The 23,945-nt window shown below is 48.1% G+C and overlaps 1 protein-coding gene across 4 annotated transcripts in view; it reads right to left on the bottom strand.

The window, feature by feature from the left end:
• Positions 1-23,945, bottom strand: part of Sfxn5 (sideroflexin 5) — a 108,271-nt gene that overhangs the window by 12,237 nt on the left and 72,089 nt on the right. For 2 of the 4 annotated variants that reach the window (XM_074049969.1, XM_074049970.1), the window contains exons 11-13: positions 12,892-13,007; positions 10,881-10,966; positions 5,578-5,695 (exon numbers count right to left, since the gene is read on the bottom strand). In XM_074049969.1, the coding sequence (XP_073906070.1) occupies positions 5,578-5,695; positions 10,881-10,966; positions 12,892-13,007 (320 nt within the window). The remainder of the gene's footprint in view (positions 1-5,577; positions 5,696-10,880; positions 10,967-12,891; positions 13,008-23,945) is intronic. The other 2 variants (XM_074049971.1, XM_074049972.1) reach the window with 2 other exon arrangements.

The following is a 23,945-nucleotide window of genomic DNA, read 5'->3' on the forward strand; positions in this document are numbered from 1 at the left end:
TGTAACTGCCATCACTCTTCTGACTCTAGTACCAGGGCCCTGTCTCGTGTTTTTACTTCCAGAATCCTACCATGCAGAGCCACGAAGAAATTTAGCTCCAACACCTCATCTTACAGCTGGAGACTAAGGCCTCTGAGGTCAAGACTCAGGCCATACAGAGGACTGAGGCTGAGGAATACCAGTTAGAGGGGCAGAAGGCAGGCTTGGGGGCCACAGGACAGTCCCTGCCTACCTCTACCACCTAGGGACAGGGCCAAGCCCCTGGTTTCCCCCCACCTCCCATGCCTCACTTGTCCCCACACAAGCCCCACCTTCTTCTGTGGACACATTTCAACCTCACCAAATCAGCTAATTATTGACAGTTGGTGAAGAGGAGATTTCACTTATTCCTCCTGTTAAACTGCTCCTAATTAGTTCCCTGTCACCATGCTGGCTCGCCCGCCCGCCGCCGCCCGTTCACAGTGCCTCATTAACCTTTTGCTCCTCTCCTGCCGCCTGCCAACAAGATGAGGACAAAAACAGATTGTTGAACAATGGCTCCGACTTGTATGTGCAGCCCTGTTCCCCAGCCCCCTAGCTCCCAGGGGAGCAGTCGGGGAGCGAAGGGGACTGGGGTTGGGGGACAGCCCCAGAGGACTCAAGGAAGAGAAAAAGAGTCACAAAGAAAGGCAGAAGCAGGGGTGATGGGATGGGGCCTTGGCCAAGGTACTGCTTCTTGCTCTCGGGAGACATGAGGTTCATTAAATGGGGTTGGATGCACTCCCAGGTAGAGAACACCGGCTGTCAGAGTTGGAGGAACATTTGCCATCATCCAGTCCAGCTTCTTGTGGCAGCCAAGCCCATAAGCCAGAGACTGGACCCTAGACATCTCCCAAGAGGGACCCGAGGCACCAAGTGTCTGTTGGGGAGTGGGGAGGAGGGACAGAGGTGAACACATTTGCCTGGAACTCAGAGTCCCAGTCTCTGGAGAGGGTAAGGCCAGAAAAGTCACCACGATTCAGGCACTCCACCACCACCTAGGGAGGCCTCCACAACCTACCTGACCTAAAGTGGCTTTGGGTGGCAAGCCTTAGCATAGCCCTCTGCTTTATTTGCTTCACCTGATATTTATTTATTGAGTTTGTGTTTTCACAACCAGAATGGAGACCAGGACCTATTATTTGACCGTTCCAGTTACAAGAAGAAGAGAAAGCACTCCAGTCAATATGGAAACAAATGTGAGGTGATGATGGGCCCATCCATGCCTGGGGACAGCCTGGCTAACTGGGCCTCAGCAATGCTCCATTGTGGCTTCCAGGTTACAGGGCATGACCCCATGTTCTCTGCATGGGCAATAGGACTAGGGCCCAACAGGAAGACCAAATCCTGATCCCTCATTCTCACACCCAAGTTCTAAGGAGGTTCCTGGTCCCACCTGTTATTCCTCTTGACTCTCCCACCTTGTTGGCTCTGAGTTAGAAAATAAAGACCAAACCTGCAGAAGGTCTCTCTGAGAAAATGGATACCACTTCTAAGGAGGCTTAAGGTGGTGACAGTGGAATGTTCTTACTGATAAATTAGCAGCGAACAGTCACATGGGCCTTCTCTTTTCATAGTGAGGTGTTGGCAGGTTAGGGAGGGTTATAAAATCCTTCTGCCTATGTACAAAGCTGGCTCCATCATTACTAACATGTATTTTGAACAAGGTACTTAATCTTAATGTGCCTCAGTTTCTCAATTTAAAAACAGTGAAAATCTAGGAACCCATTCTTAAACTTGATCTCCAAGTCTTCTAACCCTATAAGATATGATTTTCATGTTCTAGACTCCCTAGTTCCCAATCACAGCTGAGTAGGCCCTCTACTCACTGAACCCATGTCTTCCCACCTCAGGCTTATAGGCATTCCTTCCCCATACTGCCCTTTCTCCAAATCCCCAACCTCCATCTCACCAGATATGGTGGGACTGAAACTTTCTATGCTATTCTCCCATAGTTGTACATCCCTGAGCTCACTTCTCTGAACAGAGAAAAATGACTACCATTTTCCTTCTTAGAATGCCATGTCTAGCTATATCACCTTTACAGCCTCTTATATTAGCCACTTGTCACCGTTCCTGACTTTCCTCCAGCTCATCAGATCCTTCTAGTTCCCTCTGCCGTAGCTCACTCTACAGAGCCCCCTCCCCCTTGAAACATCCCCATCTTTGGCTTGCCTGGATCTATTCCTTCTACATTCTTTCCCTGCCTCTGGTTACTCCTGCTTTTTCTTGATGGTGGCCTTCCTCCCACAGTGACCTCACCTCCTCCTCCCTTTAATTCCCCCTGTTCATAGAAGGTCTCCACCCAAATCTCTTCTTAGAGCTATAGAGCACAGGTCTGTCTAGGTAATATCCCTTGCTATTCATTAATACTTTGGACTTGAAAGTAGTAGGATTTAATATATAAGGTAGGAAGAGTTCCCAGCATGCTACCTGGTCTGTCTAGTAATTGCTCAGTAAAGGTAGCTATTACTATTATTTGCAATTTGATGCTCAGTGCCATTTTAATAGGCAGAAATACTAATTTGAATAGCAGACAAAACTCCCAGAAATTGAAGGGGAGACTGAAGTTCTTCCCAGGACTTCTGGATTAGTGAGTGAGACACTATACCAATCACTGCAGGCCAGCCATTCTAGGTACCCATTCCTAAACTTGATCTCCAAGTCTCCTAATTAATTAATTAGTATTTCAGTGATTACTTCTATTGACAGCTTTGGTGGCTTTTGGCAAAGTTGGGTCAGCCCAAGCAAGTCCAGACTTATTGTGGCAAATCCCACTGGCTTCTGGGATGTGAGACGTGATCCCTGTACAGCAGAAGAAGCACCTCGTTAGAATTAATTGGGAGGACAAATGGGAGAATTAGGTCCTCTCAGCCAATTGGATTATGGTCTTGGTGCCATGGGTCACAGACGGGCCACAGAACACTCCAGGTCGGCCTTTACCCTACTGGGGTCAATGCAGCTGAACAGGGAACTGAAAATCATACTCCAGCACTCCCTTCCCAAAGGCTTAAGATCTGCTATGCAGTGACTATATTCTTCCCAATACAGAGGAAGAGGCTTGGGTCGTGATAAGAAGACTTTGGTTAGACACCCAGAAGAACTAAAATCTGTGCTTATCTGAGCAAGTATGGGAGACAGAGGAGGCTGAGCTTGGACCTGGAGCCTTAATGAGGTTGACTTTGGACCACAGGTCTACACTTGGGAATGTGACCTCCAGGGTTTCCTCTCACATCAGCACCTGGCTTCTCTGACCTTGGGCTGGTTCCTTGGCTGCTCTGGGCCTTCGTTTCCCAGTACAGTCAAGGAGGGTAGCGAACTGGGTGACCTTTAAGTTCTTCCAGCTGGGATGGTATCTGGTTTGGCGTCATGGGGTTTCTCTGCCCTGGTCCTTCCCTGTGCAAGCAGGCAGAGCTTCTAGCACATGGTGTTACATGCACACATGGAGGACACAGACCCTGGCCTTGGTGCCTCAGGCTCAGGCTGACTGCAGAGAGAGAGAGATGTTGTGACTTCAGGGAGGGCCAGGCTGAATCCCTTAGAGATTCAAATGCCTGGGACATGGAGGATACCCTCCACCCTGTCTTCAGAACTTCTAGTGTAGCCCTGACTCCACTGGGCGTTCCCAGGCTCAGCTTTCCTGGGGATAGGAGAGTGTTCCTGTCCTCACAGCAAAACTGAGTACTGTGGGTACAAGGTAACTGGCTCATATCACACATCAGGATCCCCATTAGTGTGCCTTGGACAGTGTCCCCAAGATACCCCCAACACAGTCTCCCGAACTCCAAGGCTCAGTGGAGAGCAGTGACTCCAGCTCTCACCCTCCAGCAACCTCCCGGTTGGAGGCTTAGAATCCACCTTCTGCTCTACAGCCTGTGCCTCCAGTTCTCATATGCAGTCTAGCCTCTTACTGTCACTTCCACTGACTTTCCTCCAGGCACCCTGGCCCTCTCTTTACCTCTCTTGGGGTCTCCTTGAAGCAAGATCAGTCCTGAAATAACACACTCAGAAGTGCCCCTCTCTGGCCACAGTAGTGGTTTCTCCTGAGCTCAGTTACTTCAAACACCACACCAATTCTTTGCTCCCTTGGGCCTGCCCCTACCCTATCCCTTAGCTTCATGCCAGTCTGCATTCCCTGTCCCCAACTACATCTGCTATCCACCCCTCTCCCGCCTGCCACAGGGGAGAGCCCCCCACAGGGGAGAGGGGGCTCTCCCCTGCCAAGTCTAGTTCCTTCTGAGCCTCTGGGCTCCTCCCTTTGCTCTCCCAGCCTCCTCCTCTCAATGTCCTCAGCTTTCTTCCTGATGCTTCCCTTTTGCATTTACACAAGCTCCCCTCCCTAACCATTTCATAAAGGGAAAAACAAATGAATAAAAGCTATCTAGCTCTCCCACAGCTGGAACTGGTGTTGGCCTGAACCTCTTTTTCCCCTCTGTGCCAAGCCTCACTTCTCACCTAGACCCCAGCTCTGGGGGACAAGGTTTGCTTTCATGGCAAGAACAATGGACACTCTACAACAACCTCATGGAGCCCATGAGGTCCATCTACCCCTGCTCCCGTTTGGTCCAGCTCTGCCCTTACCAGGACTACTTTAGCCTTGTGGCCTCTACTCCTGGCCCTGCAACCCAGGCCTTTCTCCTGGATTCCAGACTGAGAGCCAACTTCCCACAAGACAGCTACCTTCCGGAGGCTCCTCACACCCATGGGTGTCCATCCAACTCAACTCTCTGTCCTCCTTCAACCTGCTCCTCCTTGTGTCGCCATCTTGTTAGGCAGTATCTACATCTGCCTTCTGCTTTCAAAACCAGAAAGCTGGGTGCACATCCTGCCACATGCAGTTTTTCAGAAATCCTCATGAAGTAGCTGCCCAACTGTCTCTGAAAGGCCCCATTTCTCCATGCCCACTGCCAACAGCCTGGTCCAAGCCGCCGTCATCTCTCGCTGGACGTCCGCCACAGCTTCCTGATGGTTCCTTCTCCTCCAGAGTTCCAACCCAGCTTCCCGACACAGTCCTGGGGACTGTTCAAAATCAGGAATCTGTGCTTCTGTTTTGGACAGCCCTTAAGATGACATTTACCCTTCTCTGCTTTGGCTTCCAAGTTCCCAGCACTACCTGGCCCAGCCTGCTTTATCTGCATTTTGCAATGTAGACTTTGGTCAGCCCTTAGGATATGCCCTGTCCTGCCTCACCTCAGAACCTTCACACCAACTTCATACCAGCCCATGTGTCTTCTTATCCCCTTTGCACCTAGCCAACTCAAGCCCAGCTTCTAGGCCCCAGGGACATGTCACTCCCCCCGCACCCACCAAGCTCCATTTGGTCTGCTGTTTCCTCCCAGATCCAGCTGAACATCCATCCTAACTCCTCTTGAACTTCATTTGCTATTCCCTATTTCATCATTGTGTTTATTGCTTGACTCAACTCTGAGAGACCAGAGCCTGAGCCAGTCTCAGTCACCGTTCTGATCACAGTGCCTAGCGCAGTGCTAAGGAGTCAGCATTCAGTAAGTCTTTGTTAATAAACAACCCCTCCCTGCCTGCCCTCAAGCCCCCACTGACCTCTGACATCTGTGGGAAGAGGCTGATGGCCAGTGGCAGGGCCAGGCCGAAGGCTGCCAGGCACACAAGGCTTTGCACAGGTAGGAGCAGTCGGGGGCGCGCCTGCAGGAGAGCCGTCCTGTTGAGGAGAGGGAGGAGTCCCATGAGGCCCAAAGACAGGGTGGACTGGCTACTAGCCACCACACTGGGTCCCACTCCATCTCAGGGCCAGGACAGCCTGGTTCTGCAGTCAGTGTCAGCCTCTAGCTAAATAGACATAATGGAATTCCATCTTTGGGGCCTTCTCTGATTGTCACTGCTCTCCCCAGGCCTGGCTGTGAAGAAAATTGCTGCGCTCTTAGCTACTCAAATCATAAATGAACACTGGTGGACACCTACCCACTGTGTACATAGTTTTATGCCAAGGCCACACATTAGGGAGACAACAAAAGAGGCTGTCAGCCAGGACAGAATGGGGCCACACCAGCTAGCCAGTACACCTTCACCATGCTCACCAGAGCTCTCCATCTCACATAATCCAAGAGGCCCTTTTGTGGAGACCATGGCATTCTACTTGGAGAGGCCTGGGGGGGCACCAACAGAATGGATAACTGGACTATTTGCCAGGGGATGTTTAGACAGGCACTAAGTCTAACCTTAGTGTTTGTTTCGGCCTCCACATGAAGAGGACATATAGGAACTCTGTCCCTCCCCCAATGGAGAGGACCTGGACTTGAGCACAGGTGAGAGATCCCTGCTATAGTTTGGACCTTAAGTGTCCCCCAAAGGCCCACGTGTTAAAGGCTTAGTCTCTAGCGTGGTGCTATTTAGAGCTGGTAGAAACCTTAAAAGGTAGGGCCTAGTAGGGATAATGGGACCCCAGCCCCCTTTTCTTTTCACTTCCTAGCAATAAAGGGATTCAGTTTGCTCTGCCACTTGGTTCTGCCATGATGAGCTGCCCATAGGCCCAAAGCAACAAAATGGATCATGTACTGAAACCTCTAAAAACCCTGAGCCAAAATAACCCTTTCTCTTTATAAGTTGATTATCTCAGGTATTTGTTACAACAATAGCTGACTAACACAGCCCCTTCCCTCTGGGGAACAAGGCCCCAATGGTGGGGCAGGCAAACCCTGTATCACCTTCTTCTTCTGGAACAAGAATCCCAGGAGCCCCTGGCTCTGAGTAGACAGCAAAATTGGGAGCAGCAGCTGTTCTCAGACTTTCATGTGCTTTGAAATGGTCTGGGCAGCTGGTTAAAAATGCAAACTCTGAAGGGCCCCTTATGCCATGAGATCCTAGGAATTAGACATAGGAATTGGCATTCTAAACAACCCCACGAGTATAAAATTGGTGATTCCCGCAGTCACTTCTGAGAAAACCTGCCCCTGGATGTTCCTGCTTAGGAATTAATAAAGATTCAGTTATCTGTTCTATATAAGTAAAAGGGTCAGCCTCGCTGGGCTCTAAGAAAGTGCTCATGACTGTGAATCATAGTTGCTGTGGTTATTGCCCATTACCTGTGGGAAAGAGGTAAGATCCTGGTGGCTGAGCTGTCCTCTAACTCTTTCCACTGGTCCAAACTCCATGATTTGTCCAGCTGCTAGATTAAGCCTGAGGCGCTATTGTGGTGGGGTGGGAAGATGGAGAGTGGTAGTAGTGGTAGTGGGGTAGTAGTGGAAGGTGGAGGTTCCAAGGATTAAGAGCAGCAGGACAAAATCAAGCTCAGACACCTGGGGGCAGTACCTGCTCCTCTCCTTCTGGTCCATGCTAGCTCCCATCCTCCCTGGATTAGCCCAAGGCCTCCTGGGCTTCCTTAGCACTCATGAAGGGCTGGAGTGAGCTGAGACCAGCCCTGAGACAGCTGCTCAACTTAATCTTAAACTGCCAGTTTAGATCAACTTCTCAAGCAGAACCAGGAGGGCAGAACACATGGCTTGCTCTCCAAATTGTCACTGGGCTAAGGTAGGGCTTCCCTCTAGCCCTAGTGGCAGTGCCAGGAGGGTGTGAAGTTTCTGGAGGCACAGCCATAAGGGTCATGGAGGGCAGGGAAGGGTGACAGGGAGAAAGAGTAAAGCTCCCTCCCTGGGAGGTGAGGGACAGACTAAGGATTCAGTCCTCAGCACTTCACTGGGGGAAACCAAACAAACCCCTTTTCAAGTGGGTTGTGATCCTGACTACTCCTTCAGGGCTAACTGGCTGAACTCCCCTTCTGGGCAGGGAGTGCAGGAAGAAGGCCTAAGGCTGCAGACAAAGCTGAGCCTGAGGAGTCTCAGCCCAGAGCAGGCAGACAGCAAACACAGCAGGACGGGGGAGGGGAAGAGGAGAGGGAAATGGCAGGGAGGGATTGGAAAGGCAGCTGGGGGAGTTAAAATATGCAGATGGAGAGATGTGCGAATGCCTGGAGAAATGAAAGACCCGGATCCCAGGAACTGGAGGAAGCTGAGGGAGTGGACTCAGGGACCTACCATGGGTGTGGCCTGGACCCCCACCCAGCTTAGACCCAGCGTGATGCCTTGTTTCAGGTGTATCCCAGGATCAGGGCTGCAGGGCTGGAGGAGTGGCCTCCCAACCTGGCACAGGCACCTGCCTCTGAGCTGTTGGGGCTACGTGTGGAGGGCATCCCAGCCCTAGATCTGAACCCAACTTCCTGCTCAATCTGGCTAGTGGATGCTGTAGGAAAGGTGTAGAGTGGGAACTCTGAACCCACCCTGGTGGGGAGCAAGGGGTACTCCCTCAGAGGCACTGGCTGAAGTGGAGGTTCCTCCCCTTCCCACCTGAGAGTCAAGGACAACTGAGCTTAATTCCACAGGCTCCCACCTCTGTCTTATCCTAGTAAGAGGCCTGGGCTTCTTGGTTCTGAGTGCTCCTCCCAGAAAAGATAAACTGAGGCCAGAGGCTAGCAAGTCAGGTCCCAGCCCCAGGCCTCCACACAACAGCTGGTCTCCCCATTGCTATGCATTCCTTCAGCACTTGGAGTGCAGTTTTAGTTTGCGCTCCATTAATTTGCAAGTAGGCTGCTTTGTAAGTGTTCTTTTGTCTTTTCTCCCAGTCTGTCCCGGACCCCCTCACCCAACCCAGGCTCGCCAAGGTAGGCTGCCCCTCCCATCAGACTCCTCAGCAGAAGATAGACTATGGGATGCTTGGCAATGCCCCCAACCCCCAGCACAGAGACAAAGAGGTTCTGGCTGGTGCTCATTTTCCAGGTGGGAAACTGAGGCTGGGGAAAGTTCTATGACCACAGCAGACTGGCAGATATATTTCAGCTCATTCTGCTACATTGCCCCACCTCTCCTACCACGCAGGCCTGTACTTCCAGAGTATGTGTGAGATTAGTAAAATCTTGGAGGGCACACACTGGGTCTTATTCACTTTGATATTCCTTGAGAACTCTGGGCTGGACTCTTTCTTCTCACCAGAGACCCTCCCAGGAGCTCCAGGGAAGGACCAACCACTTACAAGGCTGTCAGGATCTCCAAATAGCTAATCTCTTTCTACTCCCTACCCAAGGGCCTCCTTAGAGCCTGAGCTGAGCCAGACACTACTGCACTCCAGACACTAGGCTGGAAAGGTTCAGAACCAGAACAATTCCATGTCACTTTCCATGACTCCCAAAGCCAAGTTTAAGTCCGAAAGCAATGGGACACTAACCATCATTCCACTTTCTGCAAACTCAGCTCAGACGCAGACTGGGAAGGCATCACAGACCATGTTTCTCTCCAGCAAATTCTTGCTGAAGGATCGATCCCTGGCAGGCCTGGTAGAGCCACTTTCCTACCTCTTCCTGCTTCCAGTTATCAGAGTACCTGTACGCTGGACTGGGAATGCAATATCCTGACATAAGAAGAGGCTACCGGTCGGGCTCTGTTCCTGTCCTCCTAGTACAGGATGTCCAGCAAAGCTTTAGTCCAGCAAGCCAAGTTCACTCAGAGCATAAAACCAAGGGCAGAGTACTGCCAGGCTCCCTCAGCTATGGTGTGACACTGGCCATGGGCACATAAGAGTTCATCCTCCCTGGGCAGCTTTCCTGAGCTTTGGGGGACCGGCTTGCTACAAATCCTAGGCTTCCCTGTCCTTTGATGCCTACCTGCAAGTAAGGAAGTTTCTTTGCTTAACCTGTCCTATGAGTGTTCTGCACCTCACTGTGCAGGCGACAAGTAACCAGTACACAGTGAACCTGCTTCACAGTTCCAAGGTTCTGGATTTGGCAGTCTCAAAGACGGAGCCATACTTGGCTCATCTGTCTCCTTCTCTGTACTTGCAGTCACTGGTATTTGAAGACAACCTCAGTTCATGAGGGGCTATGTACACAAGGGCCAGAGGCATAAAAGAGACCTAGAGGGGCTGAGTGAGGATGTAGCTCAGTGGTGGAGTGCTTGCCTAGCAGGTGCAAGACTCTGAATTCCATCCCTAGTTCTGTAATAATAATAGTTGTTATAATTAGTATTGCAAGAATAAGCAGTCCCTGATCCAGGGACCTTTGAACACACCTTACATGAAGTACCCCAATCTCAACCACCATCTGAAGTGCCCCTCAGGGCAGAACCCCCAGGAGGAAGGGGGCCTGTGCAAGCCAGGACCCCTTGCCATTCTCTTGGGTATCTTAAGCCTCAGGGTCTGTCCGAAGCACCAGCAGGTGAGCCACAGTTCCTCACCCCTCTCAGCTCAGCCTCTTCTTCCAACAGCATTTTAGTATTCACCATTCAATTTTACTCATTAATTAGTAGAACCACTCTATTACTGGTATTAAGATGTTCCCTTCCTTCTTTTCTGTCATAACAAATATACATCCTTAGACCATCCCTCTGAGGGAAGCAGGGAGGTTGTTATTATTCCTGTTCTGTACGTGGCAAAACTGAGGCCCAGTGAGGTGGTGACTTGCCTTGAGGTGGTGACTTGCCTCATGTTGGATGCCTACAAGGGGTGGCACTGGCCCCAAATCTAGTCTTCCTACAAGAGCCCTCAAACTATGCCTTTCAGTGGTCCTACACTGTTCACTAAGAGCATATGCACACACACACACACACACACACACACACACTCCCTGAGGACTGCCAGCCCCTTAGGGTGGGGCCAGCCTTGTCCGCAGATTATCCTTCACAGTACCTACCATAGGGTCTGCCTAGTTAAAGTCCACAAATTTGCATGGACTGATTCCAGCCCCACTGTCTTAAGAGTCTGAAAATGGAGCAGGACATTTTCCACACCCAGGATAAAATGGGCAGGCTGCCAGTGGCTCCCTTGTCCCCTGTCCTGGGCTTGCCAGTTCCCCTTCCCCACCTTCCTTCCCAGGGACCCCCCTCTGTCCTGGCTGCCCAACTTACTTCTCCAGCATGGACATGACGATGGGGGGAAGCACCAGGATGGGCATGGGCAGGACCACTCGTGTCAGTGCCGTCTCCAGCAGGGCCTGAGGGGCAAGACAGGCTATGGTGAGGCGGGGGGTTGGGGGGACGACAGCCACCTGGTAGCAAACCTCACCCCAGAGCTCTAGGTGTATGTGCTGCTGCTAAGCACATCTGGCACATGGAATTATTCATGGCATTGCTCACAAGCCTTATTCCAGACAACAGAAAAAAGCCTTTCCATCTTACCACATATATTTGGAAAGAGCAGATTCCTGTCACCTGCCACATGTGGGGGAGGGGTGGTGACAGAAGCAGCCCCAGAAAGAAGCCAGTGCTTAGGAAGACACAGGCTCAGGTGGCAGAGGTGACATGCATGGGTTAGGAAGCAGCCCATGGAGGACCTGAGATGTTCTCAAGAGTACTGGAAAGGCTGGGACAAATAGCTAGGGCCTGCTGAATCACTGAGGCATCAGGTGCTGAGGGGGGACAGAGATTCTGAGTTTACTTTTTTTTTTTTTTTCTTTACTTTAACATCCTGCAAAGCCAACGATCAGAAGACCTTGCATCTCCTGACTCTGGATGAGTCTTTCTTAGTGATAAGAGGTTCATTTTGTAAGGACAGGTTTTGCTGAGCACCTCCAGTGTTTCCATGGTACGTGTGTATAGGGTCTCCCTGGGGCCTTCCTCTCAGGGATCCCACAGGATTCCTGGTATAGTCTGGGGCCCAGCTCAGTGGCAATTCTGTGTTTGGATGACCATGTGGGAAGTCCCTTTAACCCCGTGGATTCCCATGCTCAGAGGAGACCCCAGGAATGGCTCCCAGCCCACAGATTCCCTGGAGTCTCTCCCCAGGCAGTGAGGAGCAGGCCAAGCCAGACTGAAGGAAGCCCAAAGCTACAGAAGAACTTGGATTTCCTTGCTGGTTTACCTGTGAGGAGGAGTTATAATGGTTGCTCTCCATCACAGGGGTTGGGGAAAAAGATTTGGCTGGGAAAGGAGGTTGGAATCATGTAGGTTAAATGCCCTCTGATGATGGGCTAAGGGTTGAACGTTTCTCCCAGGAACTTGAGCCATTCATGATCAGCCTCCAGAAGGACAGAGAGGATCCCTCCAGGCTCCTGAACAGGTATGGGAAGAACAGAAGGGCCTAGAATGGGGCACTGAGGAGAGGATGCACTGCTGTCATGGTACCCCAGCCCCTATCCTCTCACAAGCCCTGGAAGGGCCCTGACTTTCCCTGACAATGGTGGGCAGGGGAAGGTTCTAAAGCTTATCAAGAAGGCCTCATGGATAGGAGTGAGGCTTGGGCCCTGGGAGGCAGTTGCTGAAGCAAGGTAAATGCTCGTCCCCCTCATGACTGACTACTCGCCCCATTCCCAGCACATACAGGCCAGAGCCCAGTGCAGCAGGGATGAGCCACCAGCCACCACTAGGATGAAGACAGGAAAAACACAGGACATGTACACATGCACCGAGAGGGTTTTAAACTCACGAGCACTACAGTGAGTGGGGCTGGTGAAACCAGAGGTGAAAAGAGGTCTTGTAAGGAAACATAATTCTACAAACTATGCAGTGGCCTCAGCAAGCACTGGGTGCTGGCCCTCAGTAAGGTGGCTGCAGAAACACCTATTAGCCAAACCACACCCGCTGCTTCCAGCTTCTTGTTAGTACTCAAGGATGTGGAGGCCCCAGGGTGGCAGGACTCTGGGCCTGGAGAAAGTTCTAGGGGAATCTCCTCTGCCCTCACCAATTAACACCTCGGCCGAGGAGCTGGGTCCCCAGGGGCTGAGATGTTTGGAGAGAAGTCCAGGGGTACAGTCTTGGCTGGGAACAGGCTCTGAGGTCCAGAGCTCATACAGATGGGAGATGGGGGTTGGGGTAAGGGGAAGACATCAAGAGAGTACTGTGGTGAGAAGCCTTGAAGGAATGAACATGTTATGGGAAAACTGATCCCCTCCCAAGGCCCCTGAGCCCACGGCCGACCCACGTGTCTGGCTGCGATCTTGGAGGAGCCCACGAGGTTGCCGTCAGCATCCAGGACATCAATCCCTTCCTCCAGCTCCCCATACCGCATCAGGACCACGTTGCAGATATTGGCACTGGCTGGAGAGAGAGAGAGGGGTACAGGGAGCAGGGGTGAGGCAGAGGATGGCTTTCCACTTGGCTCCTCCCCTAGCCAGGCCTCCCTGCCCAGGCCCTAAGGGTTTTGAACAAATGCTTAGGCTGCAAAGATTGGGGATGGGGGAGGACTGGTTCTGTTATCCTGCTAGCTGGTAAGCAAAGGGGAACACAATCAGGAGGGAAACTGTTCAGGGCCATCAGAGCTGCCACCTAAGGAGGGTGCTGTTCTCCTTTCCTCTGGGGCAGGTGAAGTAGATGTCCCTTTGAGAGGGCTCTCTGGACTCAAGATGCACTCCTAGGGGCCTGGTGACTCGGCCCACTGTGGCCACTCCATGCCCTAGAAGTGCCAGTCCCCATATTCAGCCCCTGGTGGCTCACTCAGAGGGAATCAAGTTCCCAGAGACTTGCATCCCTGACAGCAGGTGCCAGAGCAGGCAGGAACCTCAGTGCTCACCCAGCACCACCCCCTCATCATATGGATGGAAGACTGAGGCTCAGAGAGGGGGGTAGCTTATCTGAGGTCACACAGCAAAGTGGAACAGAGCAGAAACGCTACAGTGACTAAACCTCTAGGTACCCAGGGGCGAGAGGGCTGGGAGCCAGGCAGAGTTCTTCCAAAGATTGAGTTCCTTCTTTTGGCCATGACTCTCCTGTCTCAGCTGAGATCTTGGGCACCTGGGCTGAGGGAAGGTTCCTGGCTCCTTAGTTACGCACTGGATTTGGAGTCTGTGGGCCACGCATCAGATGGTGACTAGTACAGGGTGCCTCTGCCTGTTCCCCTTGACTGGGATTCACTGGATTGTGGTGGGGTAAAAATGTGGTCCTGGCCTGAACTCTTCCAGCCCTGCTTCAGGATGGAACTGTGGAGACTTGGGGGTGGTGGGTGGGTGGGAAGTGGGGGGCAACAAATGCAGAGCCCGCCTGCTCCACTCCTCCCCCCAAAGCGCCTTTCTGTGTTTAAAGTTTTAATTTTTGCTAATTAATGTCAATTAATTTTGTATAATGAGTGTTTAATTTTGGGGAGTGTGTGAGCCTGGGAGCGACTGCAGTTCTGGGCTGTGAACACTGATTAGCATCAACACCTGCTGCTTCCCCCCCTCCAGTAGGGGGGGCACCCGGGTTTGGGGAGCTGGAGGGCGGCAGGGCCCAGTGGGCAGGTGGAGTGGGAGGGAGCCCACAGATGCTATTGGGGTCCAAGCCAATGGCTGCGGAGACCAACAGTCCAGGGTGCTCACAGCTGGGGGACAGGGCTCTGTAGGTGAGAGTGGCTTGAGAACCTGGGAGCCTCTGAGCCTCACTCTCCTATTTTAATAACATAGGGAGGTGGAATAAACCCAGATGAAGACCGAGAAGCTCTGTAATCTTTGGAGAGGAAAAGCAGGAGAGCAAATACAGTTCTAAAATGTATTTAGAGCACATATGCCATCTTTGAGCATCTCTACTGTTTCCTTCTGTGGCTGGGACTTGAGCCTCACTCCCTCCTGGCGCCACAGCAGACATGCTTACCTCAACAGTGGCTCTTAACCAGGGGCAATTTTGGGAGACATTTGGCCAAGACTGGAGACATTTTTGATTACCATGACCTGGGGGTGGAGGTGGAGGAGTTACTGCTATGTGGGAGGTAGACACATGTGGGAGGAATGCTGCTAATCAGCCTGCAATGCATAGGACAGTCCCACAACAAAAGACTGCCCAGTCTCAAATGTCAGTGGTGCTGGTATTTAGAAACCCTTATCTTAACCACAGCAGGAGATAGAATTAGGAAGGTGAATTTGAGGTAAAGGAGATTTAGGGTAGCAGGAAATAACCTAGAGGGGCTGGGAGGCTGGGTTTGGGGCCATCTGGGTGTGGGTTCCAGTCCTGTCTGGTATCTCTCCCTGCTCACCCCCAGAGGTGAGCTCCTGCCAGTTGCGGGACACTCAGGGCTTGGGACCCAAAAAAGCCCCCCTATGGTGGCCTTGGGAAGCCAGCACCTGGCCGCATGTTAGTGACACACCCTCTAGTGGCAGTAGACATGCTCTGCATCTCCATTGCCCCTGGGGCTGCCCAGTCCTCCAGTTCCCAGAAGACCCAAGAAAATCATTAGAGGGGAGCGGGGTTTTCTGCCCAGAGAGGTATCAGTCTCTTCCCTCTGAGAACGCCACCCACCACTACCACCATTCCAGGAAAGGCAAGTTGATAGGAATCATGGTCCCAGGAATAAGCACCCTCTTAAGGTAAGGGGCTGCCAGCTCACTCCACCCTTACTGGGCTTTCCTGAGTGTAAAAGGAGGCAGCTTTTAGGGTTTCCATGGGATCTCTGGGCACAGGCTGCACTCATGAAGAATGCCAGCCTCTGCGTTCTCACCCACACCAAGTGAGGGCAAACTGGAGACAACCGAATTGTCTCTAGCCCCCATTTTGTGTGTGTATGTGTGGGAAAGACAGACAGATACAGAAAAAAGAGAATGTGGACTTGGAGATGGTGGTAAACAACCCTAAGCTCATGGTGGCATCTTGTTTACTCCCCACAATTTCCAAATGGGGAATGTAGGGACAGCAGGACAGAGTGGGACTTTGCTTCAAACACAAAACCATGTGAGACAAAAGATGAAGCACAAAACAAAGTGAAAGTCAGCCGCCTTTCTTCCCCTCAGACAGCCTGTCTAGGCCACAACTGAGGGTGACAATGTCTCCCTCTCATCTAAGCTGCCTAGACGGAAAAAATAAAGAGAAAACCCTAAAGCCTGCCTCAGAATGATGGCAACTCCCTGTCTCCTCCTGGACCAGTGGCCTAGGCAGCACTGCTTTTTTTTTTTTTTCATTTTTCTTTTATTATTCATATGTGCATACAAGGCTTGGTTTATTTCTCCCCCCTGCCCCCACCCCCTCCCTTACCACCCACTCCACCCCCTCCCGCTCCCCCCCTCAATACCCAGCAGAAACTATTTTGCCCTTATCTCTAATTTTGTTGTAGAGAGAGTATAAGCAATAATAGGAAGGAACAAGGGGTTTTGCTGGTTGAGATAAGGATAGCTATACAGGGCATTGACTCACATTGATTTCCTGTGCGTGGGTGTTACCTTCTAGGTTAATTCTTTTTGATCTAACCTTTTCTCTAGTTCCTGGTCCCCTTTTCCTATTGGCCTCAGTTGCTTTAAGGTATCTGCTTTAGTTTCTCTGCATTAAGGGCAACAAATGCTAGCTAGTTTTTTAGGTGTCTTACCTATCCTCACCCCTCCCTTGTGTGCTCTCGCTTTTATCATGGCAGCACTGCTTTTGTGAATGGCACATACCCTACAATCTCTTCTGTCAACTGTGTATGCTGGATATCCACTTAGTGAGAGCTTCTGCATGTGCAAGCTAATGGCCATCCCTACATCCCTAGTAATGAACAATTGAGCAATGAGAACACTGACCTGAGAGACAGAGAGAGAGAGAGAGAGAGAGAGAGAGAGAGACTGACTACAGGTCTCTTTCTGACACATAGGCAAGATCTATTGACAGTATCAGCAGGTTAATTAAGCAGTCTGTTAGTGATAATGTTAGGAAAGCTGGCACATTTTCAACTCAGATTGACACCATTCAAGACTCAAGCATAACTGATGTTGGAGCAGCAATGCTGGGAGATGTCATGGAATGAGAGAGAGGCGAGAGAGAGAAAGACAGAGAGAGAGAGAGAGAGAGAGAGAGAGGTTGCTTCACGCTGATGGCAAGCTCAGTATCAAGTCCTGAGGAAAACATGCTCTTGACTGCTGCAGACTTCTCACATCCGACCCACTGAGATGCAAAATCATGCAGATTGTGAACAGCTAATGAAGCACCCGGTGTAAGAGGGATAGACAAAAGCACGGGGAAGTTCTCAGAAGAAAGGCCACAGGGGAGGGAGCCTGCCCCTGAACCAGCACAGAACAGACAAGTAGGTCAATTCAGTGCAGCCAGCAACACATACACCTGGGTCAGAAAGTGATTGGTAGGAAAGCAGTTGTATCAACTCACAGGGGAAAAGACCATTCAAACACGCAGTTGGAGCCATGGGCTACTGATTCAGGGAAATTTTTTTTTTCTTTTTCTTTTTTTTTTGGTGGCACTGGGGTTTGAACTCATGGGCTCATACTTGCTAGGCAGGTGCTCTTACTGCTTGAGCCACTCCATCAGCCCTGATTTGGAAAAATTTAGATACCATAACTCCTCAATTCTAAGATGCATTTTTCCATATTTAATTTTTTAAAAATTATGATGTAGCCAGATGCCAGTGGCTCACATCTATAATCCTAGCTATTTGGGAGGCTAAGATCAGGAGGATTAAGGTTCGAGACCAGCACAGGCAAATAGTTTGTGAGACCCCCATCTCCGAAATAACCAGAGCAAAATGGACTGTGAGTATGGTTCAAGTGTAGAACGCCTGCTTTGCAAGTGTGAATCCCTGAGTTCAAACCCTAGACCCATCAAAAAAAAAAAAAAGAAGAAACAAATAAATAAAAAAATACAATGTGCCTTACAATGGATGTTGGGGGTGTGTGTGGGAGGAAGATTTTCCTCCTACTCAATTGCCTGTACCTGTGTGAACTTAGTCACTTGTAGAGGAATCTCTTCATTCAAGTGTCACCTCAGTCGACCACAGTAATCCACACAGAATTTGAACTTAAACTTAGATTCCTAATTGTTGCCTAAAACATCTTTTTAAAACTTACACTATAATGGTGCACGGACATGAAAAGTTATTGTACATGCAGAAGATCGTCTGCCAGATACAGGCAATGCAATTAAAGTCAGTAGAAATTGCCAAACCATAGATAGCTACCCTAAAGAAATGCTTGCCCATATGCACAAAGAGACATTTACAAGGATGTTAATTATAGCACTGTTTGTAAGAGCAAATAATTAGAAACAACCTAAATGTCCACCATTAGGGAACTCACATGGGAAGATCTCCAAAACAAATTGTTATGTGAAGAAAGCTACTGAGTATGCACATGCTGATTTACTGAATGTAAAACCCTGTAATTGCAATACCCATGTACATGTGTGCGCAAATCCACAGGTAGTATTTGCTTTTCTTTCTTCTTCTTTTTTTTTTTTTTGGCAGTACTGGGGTTTGAACTCAGAGCTTTGTACTTACTAGGCAGGTGCTCTACCACTTGAGCCATGCCTCCTGCTCTACAGATAGTGTTTTGAAACCTCATGCCTACAGAGTGCTGCCCTTGGGGAAGGGAACTCAATTTGAGACTTAACGTCTGTTATTGAGAGACTTGCACATTTTTATACTAAATGTTCCATATTATTTCAAGTTTTACAATGTGAATGTAATCATGCTATACTTACCATATCTGAGAAATATGGCAGTCAGGATCTATTTTTAATCTACAAGGTAAGAAATGGGAAACTGGGAAAAATATTAATATAGATGATGAACAAAGGGCCACTAAAATCAAGCTGTGGAGAGTAATGGTGACTGATCCCAACAGCTAGTCTACCCCCAAAAGATTAGCTGAAATGAGTAGTGATAATCCTCCCTTTGCCAGTGACTGGACTAGGAAAGGATGTGACCCAACCCTTCCAATGAGGGATGTCCCATAGAGATCCCAGGATAGCAGCCAGGAGACAGAGCCTTTTGTCCTCAGGACACAGTTGGGTCCGAATGTGATGCTTGAATTGCTGCTAGCTTGATGATAAATCCCACTGGACCACTGGCAGAGCACAGTCGAAAGGAAGAGAAGGTCTGGGTATCTCACCTGAGACTTGCTCTTTGTAAAGTAATAAACTTCTTTATTATTTAAGGCAGTTTGAGTCAAGAGTTTCTGTTCATTTCAGCCCAAAACCTCCTATAATGAAGAGGGAGCTTTAAAATTATTAAGAAAAAGATTCGGTGAAAGTCAGAGATGGTGTTGCATGACTGTAATCCCAGTACTCGGGAGGCTGAGGCAGGAAGATCTCAAATTCAAGGCCAGCCTGGGCTACATAGTAAGCTCCAGTCCGGACTGGCATACATAGTGAGACCCTGTCTCAGAAAACAACAACAACCAAAAAAATTCAACGATCAATATGAGAATAGGAAATTTGTAAAATAGAAACATAAAAGTAAATGAACTCAGGCTGGTGGAGTGACTCAAGCGGCAAGAGTACCTGCCTAGCAAGCTTGAAGCCCTGAGTTCAAACCCCAGTGCCGCAAAAATAAAATAAAGTCAATGTAGAAAATACACTAGTTTTTTTAAAAGTAAATCAGCTTAATCTTATGAATAATCAAAGGCAGTTTTCTGAATCTAAAAAAAAAAGCCAATTTTCAAGAGTTCTTTTTGTTCAGAAACTAATTCTCATGATTAAATGGTTTACAAATGGATATTCCCAGCATATGACTTGTTTTCCTCACTTTGTTGATTGTCTTCTGTCATGTACTTTAATATAGGTCAAATAAACAATTCTTTCCTGCCTGGTATATACTTTTTGTGTCATTAAGGAAGTCTACTGGTACTCCAATGTTCATCTCTATTTTCTTCAAAAGTTTTAAAATTTTAATTTTCACATTAAGGTTTTTAATCTATTCAAAAAAATTTTTTTTGGAATATGAAATAGGGTTCTCCTCCATCATCTACCAAATACCCAATAAAGTTAAGAAAAGCTTCTCAAACACACTGGGAATTGGAAAATGCAAGTTAAAATAAGAAATGAACCATTTCACATGGACAAAAAGTGTTTGTTTGTTTGTTTGTTTTTTATGAAACAAGGTCTCACTACATAGCCCAGGATGGCTTGGAACTCAAGATTCTCCTGCCTTAGCCTTCCCAGAGCTGAGATTACAAGCGTGCACCACTACGCCCAGCACAGATGGACAAAAATTTTAAAAGACTGATAATACCAAATGTTGAAGAGGACATAGGGAAACAGAAATTCAGACTTAGGACTGGGGTGTGGCTCAAGTGGCAGAGTGCTTTTCTAGGAAGCAAAAGGCCCTGAATACCATCAAATTCCCAGTACCACCAAAAAAAAAAAAAAAAAGCAGCAGAAGAAGAAATTTGGAAGTACAGTAAAAGCCAGTATCCAATTCAGCAGTATCCGGTAAGGACAGAAACGGGCATACCTTCTAACACACTCATTCCATTTCTAGGTACATATTCTAGATTCTCGACACCAGCCACACAACTGAAACTAAATCCAAGCCAGGCCCAAGATCTGTTTCTTTCTGTTTTTAAGCAACCCAGCTGGTTATGATACAGATGAAGGTTTGAAAACATTGCTCATTCTTTGCATACAAGGTAGTCTGAGCAGGACTGGGTAGATGAGAAAGAAAATAACCTAAATGTGTCCAATTAGTCAACTGTGGATAGTGACACCGTAGAACGCCTAAAGCAGCTGAAATGTGTATATATATTAATACAGATAAATCTCAAAACTAGAGTGAAAAGCACACAATTCAAAGGGATATGTACAGTCTGATACAATTAATGTAAAATTTTAAAATGCATAAACAATATAATTGGTGGTCTATGGCAAAATGCACCTATGATAAAATATAAAAACCTAAATGGTGCTGGGTTCTGGTGGCTCACACCTGTAATTCTAGCTGCTTGGGAGGCTGAGGTCAGGAGGATCATGATTTGAGGCCAACCCAAGAAAGTAGTTCTTGGGATCCCATCTCCAAAATAACCAGAGCAAAATGGACCAAAGGTGTGACTCAAGCTGTACAGCAGCTGCTTTGCAAGTGGGAAGCTCTGAGATCAAATCTCAATCCCACAAAAAAAAAAAAAACCTAAATGGGGAGGAGATACTGACTGGAGATCAGCAGCTTCCTTGGGGAAAGGAGACCAGAATCAAGCAGGTGGAGGGCACAAGGGCTTCCATTGTATCTAACATTTTATTTCTCCATTTCTTCAATTTTTATCATATTTAAAATATATCATAATTTAAAAGTCATGGAATGAATTATTGGTAGGAAGGTTAAGTTACAATTTTTGGAGTGTGGTTCATCACTGTGTGCATACCTGTCATCCCAAGCTACAAGAAAGGCTGAGATGAGGAGGATCAAGGATCCAGGTCAGCTCAGGAAAAAAAGTTCACGAGACCCCACCTCAACAGAAAAACAGATATGGGCATTGTGGCACACACCTGTCATTCCAGCTATGGTGGGAAGTGTAAAATAGGAGAATCACAGTACAGGCCAGCATGGGCAAAAAGTGAGACCCTATCTTTAAAATAATCAGAGCAAAAAAGACTAGTGTATGGCTCAAGTGGTAGAGCATCTGACTAGCAAGCACAAAATCCTGAGATCAAACTCCAGTACTTCCAAAAAATATTTTTTAATGAGTGCAATGGAAATCCATCAACACTTTATTGTGAGGATAAAAAGCAGCTTACAGAATGGTGTAATTATTTGATTCCCTTGAACTCAATTACATTTATATACAATAAATAAGCAGATTCATACACTCTTAGATGTTTACTTGAATTTGAAGGGATATACTAAGCTTGTCTCTGGAGAGAATAGTAAGATTAACTTTACACAACAATTACATACTATCGGAAAAAATATTACCATTTTTTATTAAACAAACCAAGCACTCTAGTAGCAACCAGAAGACTTGCTTCCTGTTTTAGCTCAGACTGATGCTGGAGCAAAGTACTTACAGACTCCACTCTCTCATCTGCAAGGATGGACAGGCATTACCCTCCTCCCTTCCCTTCTCTCTCTCCCCTTCCTCTCTCCTTCCCTTTCATGATTTTGCAGGTAACACATACACATGGCACGCAGTTCAAATTGCATAAAAGTGAATAACCAAATGCAAGTGTCCCTCCAACCCTGACCTCTAGCTTCATCTCATCTGGTTCTCACATCCTGCCACAGAGATCTGTGCATTTCCAAGTGCAATGCATGCACACTACCACCTTCACACACTCACACATGCACACCCTCGCACAAACTGCAGAATACAACCCCTTTGCTTTGATAAGCACCACTCCAATGAGGGCGTATACCTCTGATTTACTTAATTCCACAATATTCCCTTTTATTTCAGCTGAGAGGCTGAAATAAATGGCACATATTTTCTTTTAAATAGCTTGACACTCTGGGGGGAGTTTCACAACCCACACTGAAGAGTCACCAACTCAGGACCAGGAATTTCTGTACTGAAAAATCAGCTAGGGGTAGGCTGACTCTGAAGTTAGGGCTCTATTCACGTTAGATTCCCATTAATTCATTCCTCTGAAAAGCCCCCTCTTGTCATGGTGGTCCCTTGCTTGACACTCTGCAGTGATTCCCCATTAGCCATGAGATAAAACTCAAACCCTAAGCTTATCTCAAGGCCTCTCTCCCGACAGACCTCCTTCCCAGCCTGTGCCTTCTCTGCCTTCTGGACTTTAGGAATGGTAAAATCTCTGAATTGGAAGGTCATTCATTCAATAAATATTTGTTGAACACTTACTATATGCCAGGTCCTGAGCAAGCTGTCGAGAAACAGGTGACTTGGTCACCTGTCAGTGTCCTGGACAGCTTTTTGGGCCAGCTTACTGGCCCAGACACTTCCCTAAAACCCAGGGATCATACAGCTCATTCCAATAACAGACTGTCATTTTTTTTTTTTAGGAGATCCTGCAACCCTTGCTGATAGATATACTCTGGATACAGCCTCCTTTGTTCTAGGCATTTTGTCTTTAGTGATGCAGCTGAAGTCTGAGTGAGCCTCAAAGAAACATACCACATGGTGGACCCATTCCAAGCATATAGCTCATGAAGCCCCCTTACTCCCCAGGATCTTCATCCTCAGTCCTTTGGCCAAGCCAGGTCTTGGTGTCCTAACATGTCTGCAGCTACAGTTTTGATCAGCATGCCTTCCATCAAACCTTGTGTGATTACATCAGCCCAGAGATCTTTTTAGATCTTGTACTCTTGTCCATGAATTCACAACCCTGCCAGATTGGTGTCTTTGTTCCTTGAATGTGAGTCACTGAACTCCTCTATCCATGGTAGTCATAAAATTACTGAAGGGGATGAGATTAAAGACAAAACCCTAGGCCACACCATTAGAGACTTCTTTTAGCTAATTTGGTCCCACTCTCCATGTCCTCTTGGGGCCTGACACATGCTGGGAGCCCCAGCTTGTTTTGAGGCTGCATCAATTCTGGCCCTCCACCTATCCTTCCAGGAATCTCTGACACAAGCACCCTTCTATAACTCTTCAAAATCCATGCCACCTGCCCAGATATTTCTTTGATGGTGGAATTTAACATGTCTCTCTCTCTCTCTCTCTTTCTCTCTCTTTTTCAAAACAAACATCCTCCCCCTAAATAATTTAGGTCACATTAGATTCCTACAATCTAGGAAGTATTATAAAATGATTTAGAAATAATGACTAATGGATTTTATCCTCTATGAAACTTTATAGCACTTGTTACTGGAACATTTGCCTTCTGTGCCATTTTGAGCATCCCACCACTCCTTGTCCCCAAATAACAATTTCCCTGATGTCAGGAATGTGTTTTCACCACTCTGGTTGGGGCAGGTGGAGGGCAACAGAGCTGGGGGAGGACTAACATTTATCAAGAGCTCATTATGTGCTGAGAGATTGGCATATTTAATAAAAACAATGGTTAGAGATACCAGGATCATCATTTTATGGTTGGATAACATACCCAGGACGAGCTGGTGAGTTGTGAGCCTCCTGATCATCCACCCAAGGCCTACTGGCTAAAAAAGTGGACAGTGTGATGGTGAAAACTTATACAAAAAACCAGAGCACTCAAAAACAATTATTTTAAAATGAAAAAAATTCAGAATAAACATTTAGGGGCAGTGTGCTCCAGTGGCTCACACCTGTAATCCTAGCTACTCAGGAGGCAGAGACTGGGAAGATGGCGGGTCAAAGCTGGCCCCAGGCAAATAGTTCTCAAGACCCTATCTCAAAAAATCCCAACATAGAAAAGGGCTGGTGGAGTGGCTCAAGCAGT

This window comes from Castor canadensis, chromosome 12 (assembly GCF_047511655.1).
Source record: "Castor canadensis chromosome 12, mCasCan1.hap1v2, whole genome shotgun sequence".
NCBI classification, from domain to species: Eukaryota; Metazoa; Chordata; class Mammalia; order Rodentia; family Castoridae; genus Castor; species Castor canadensis.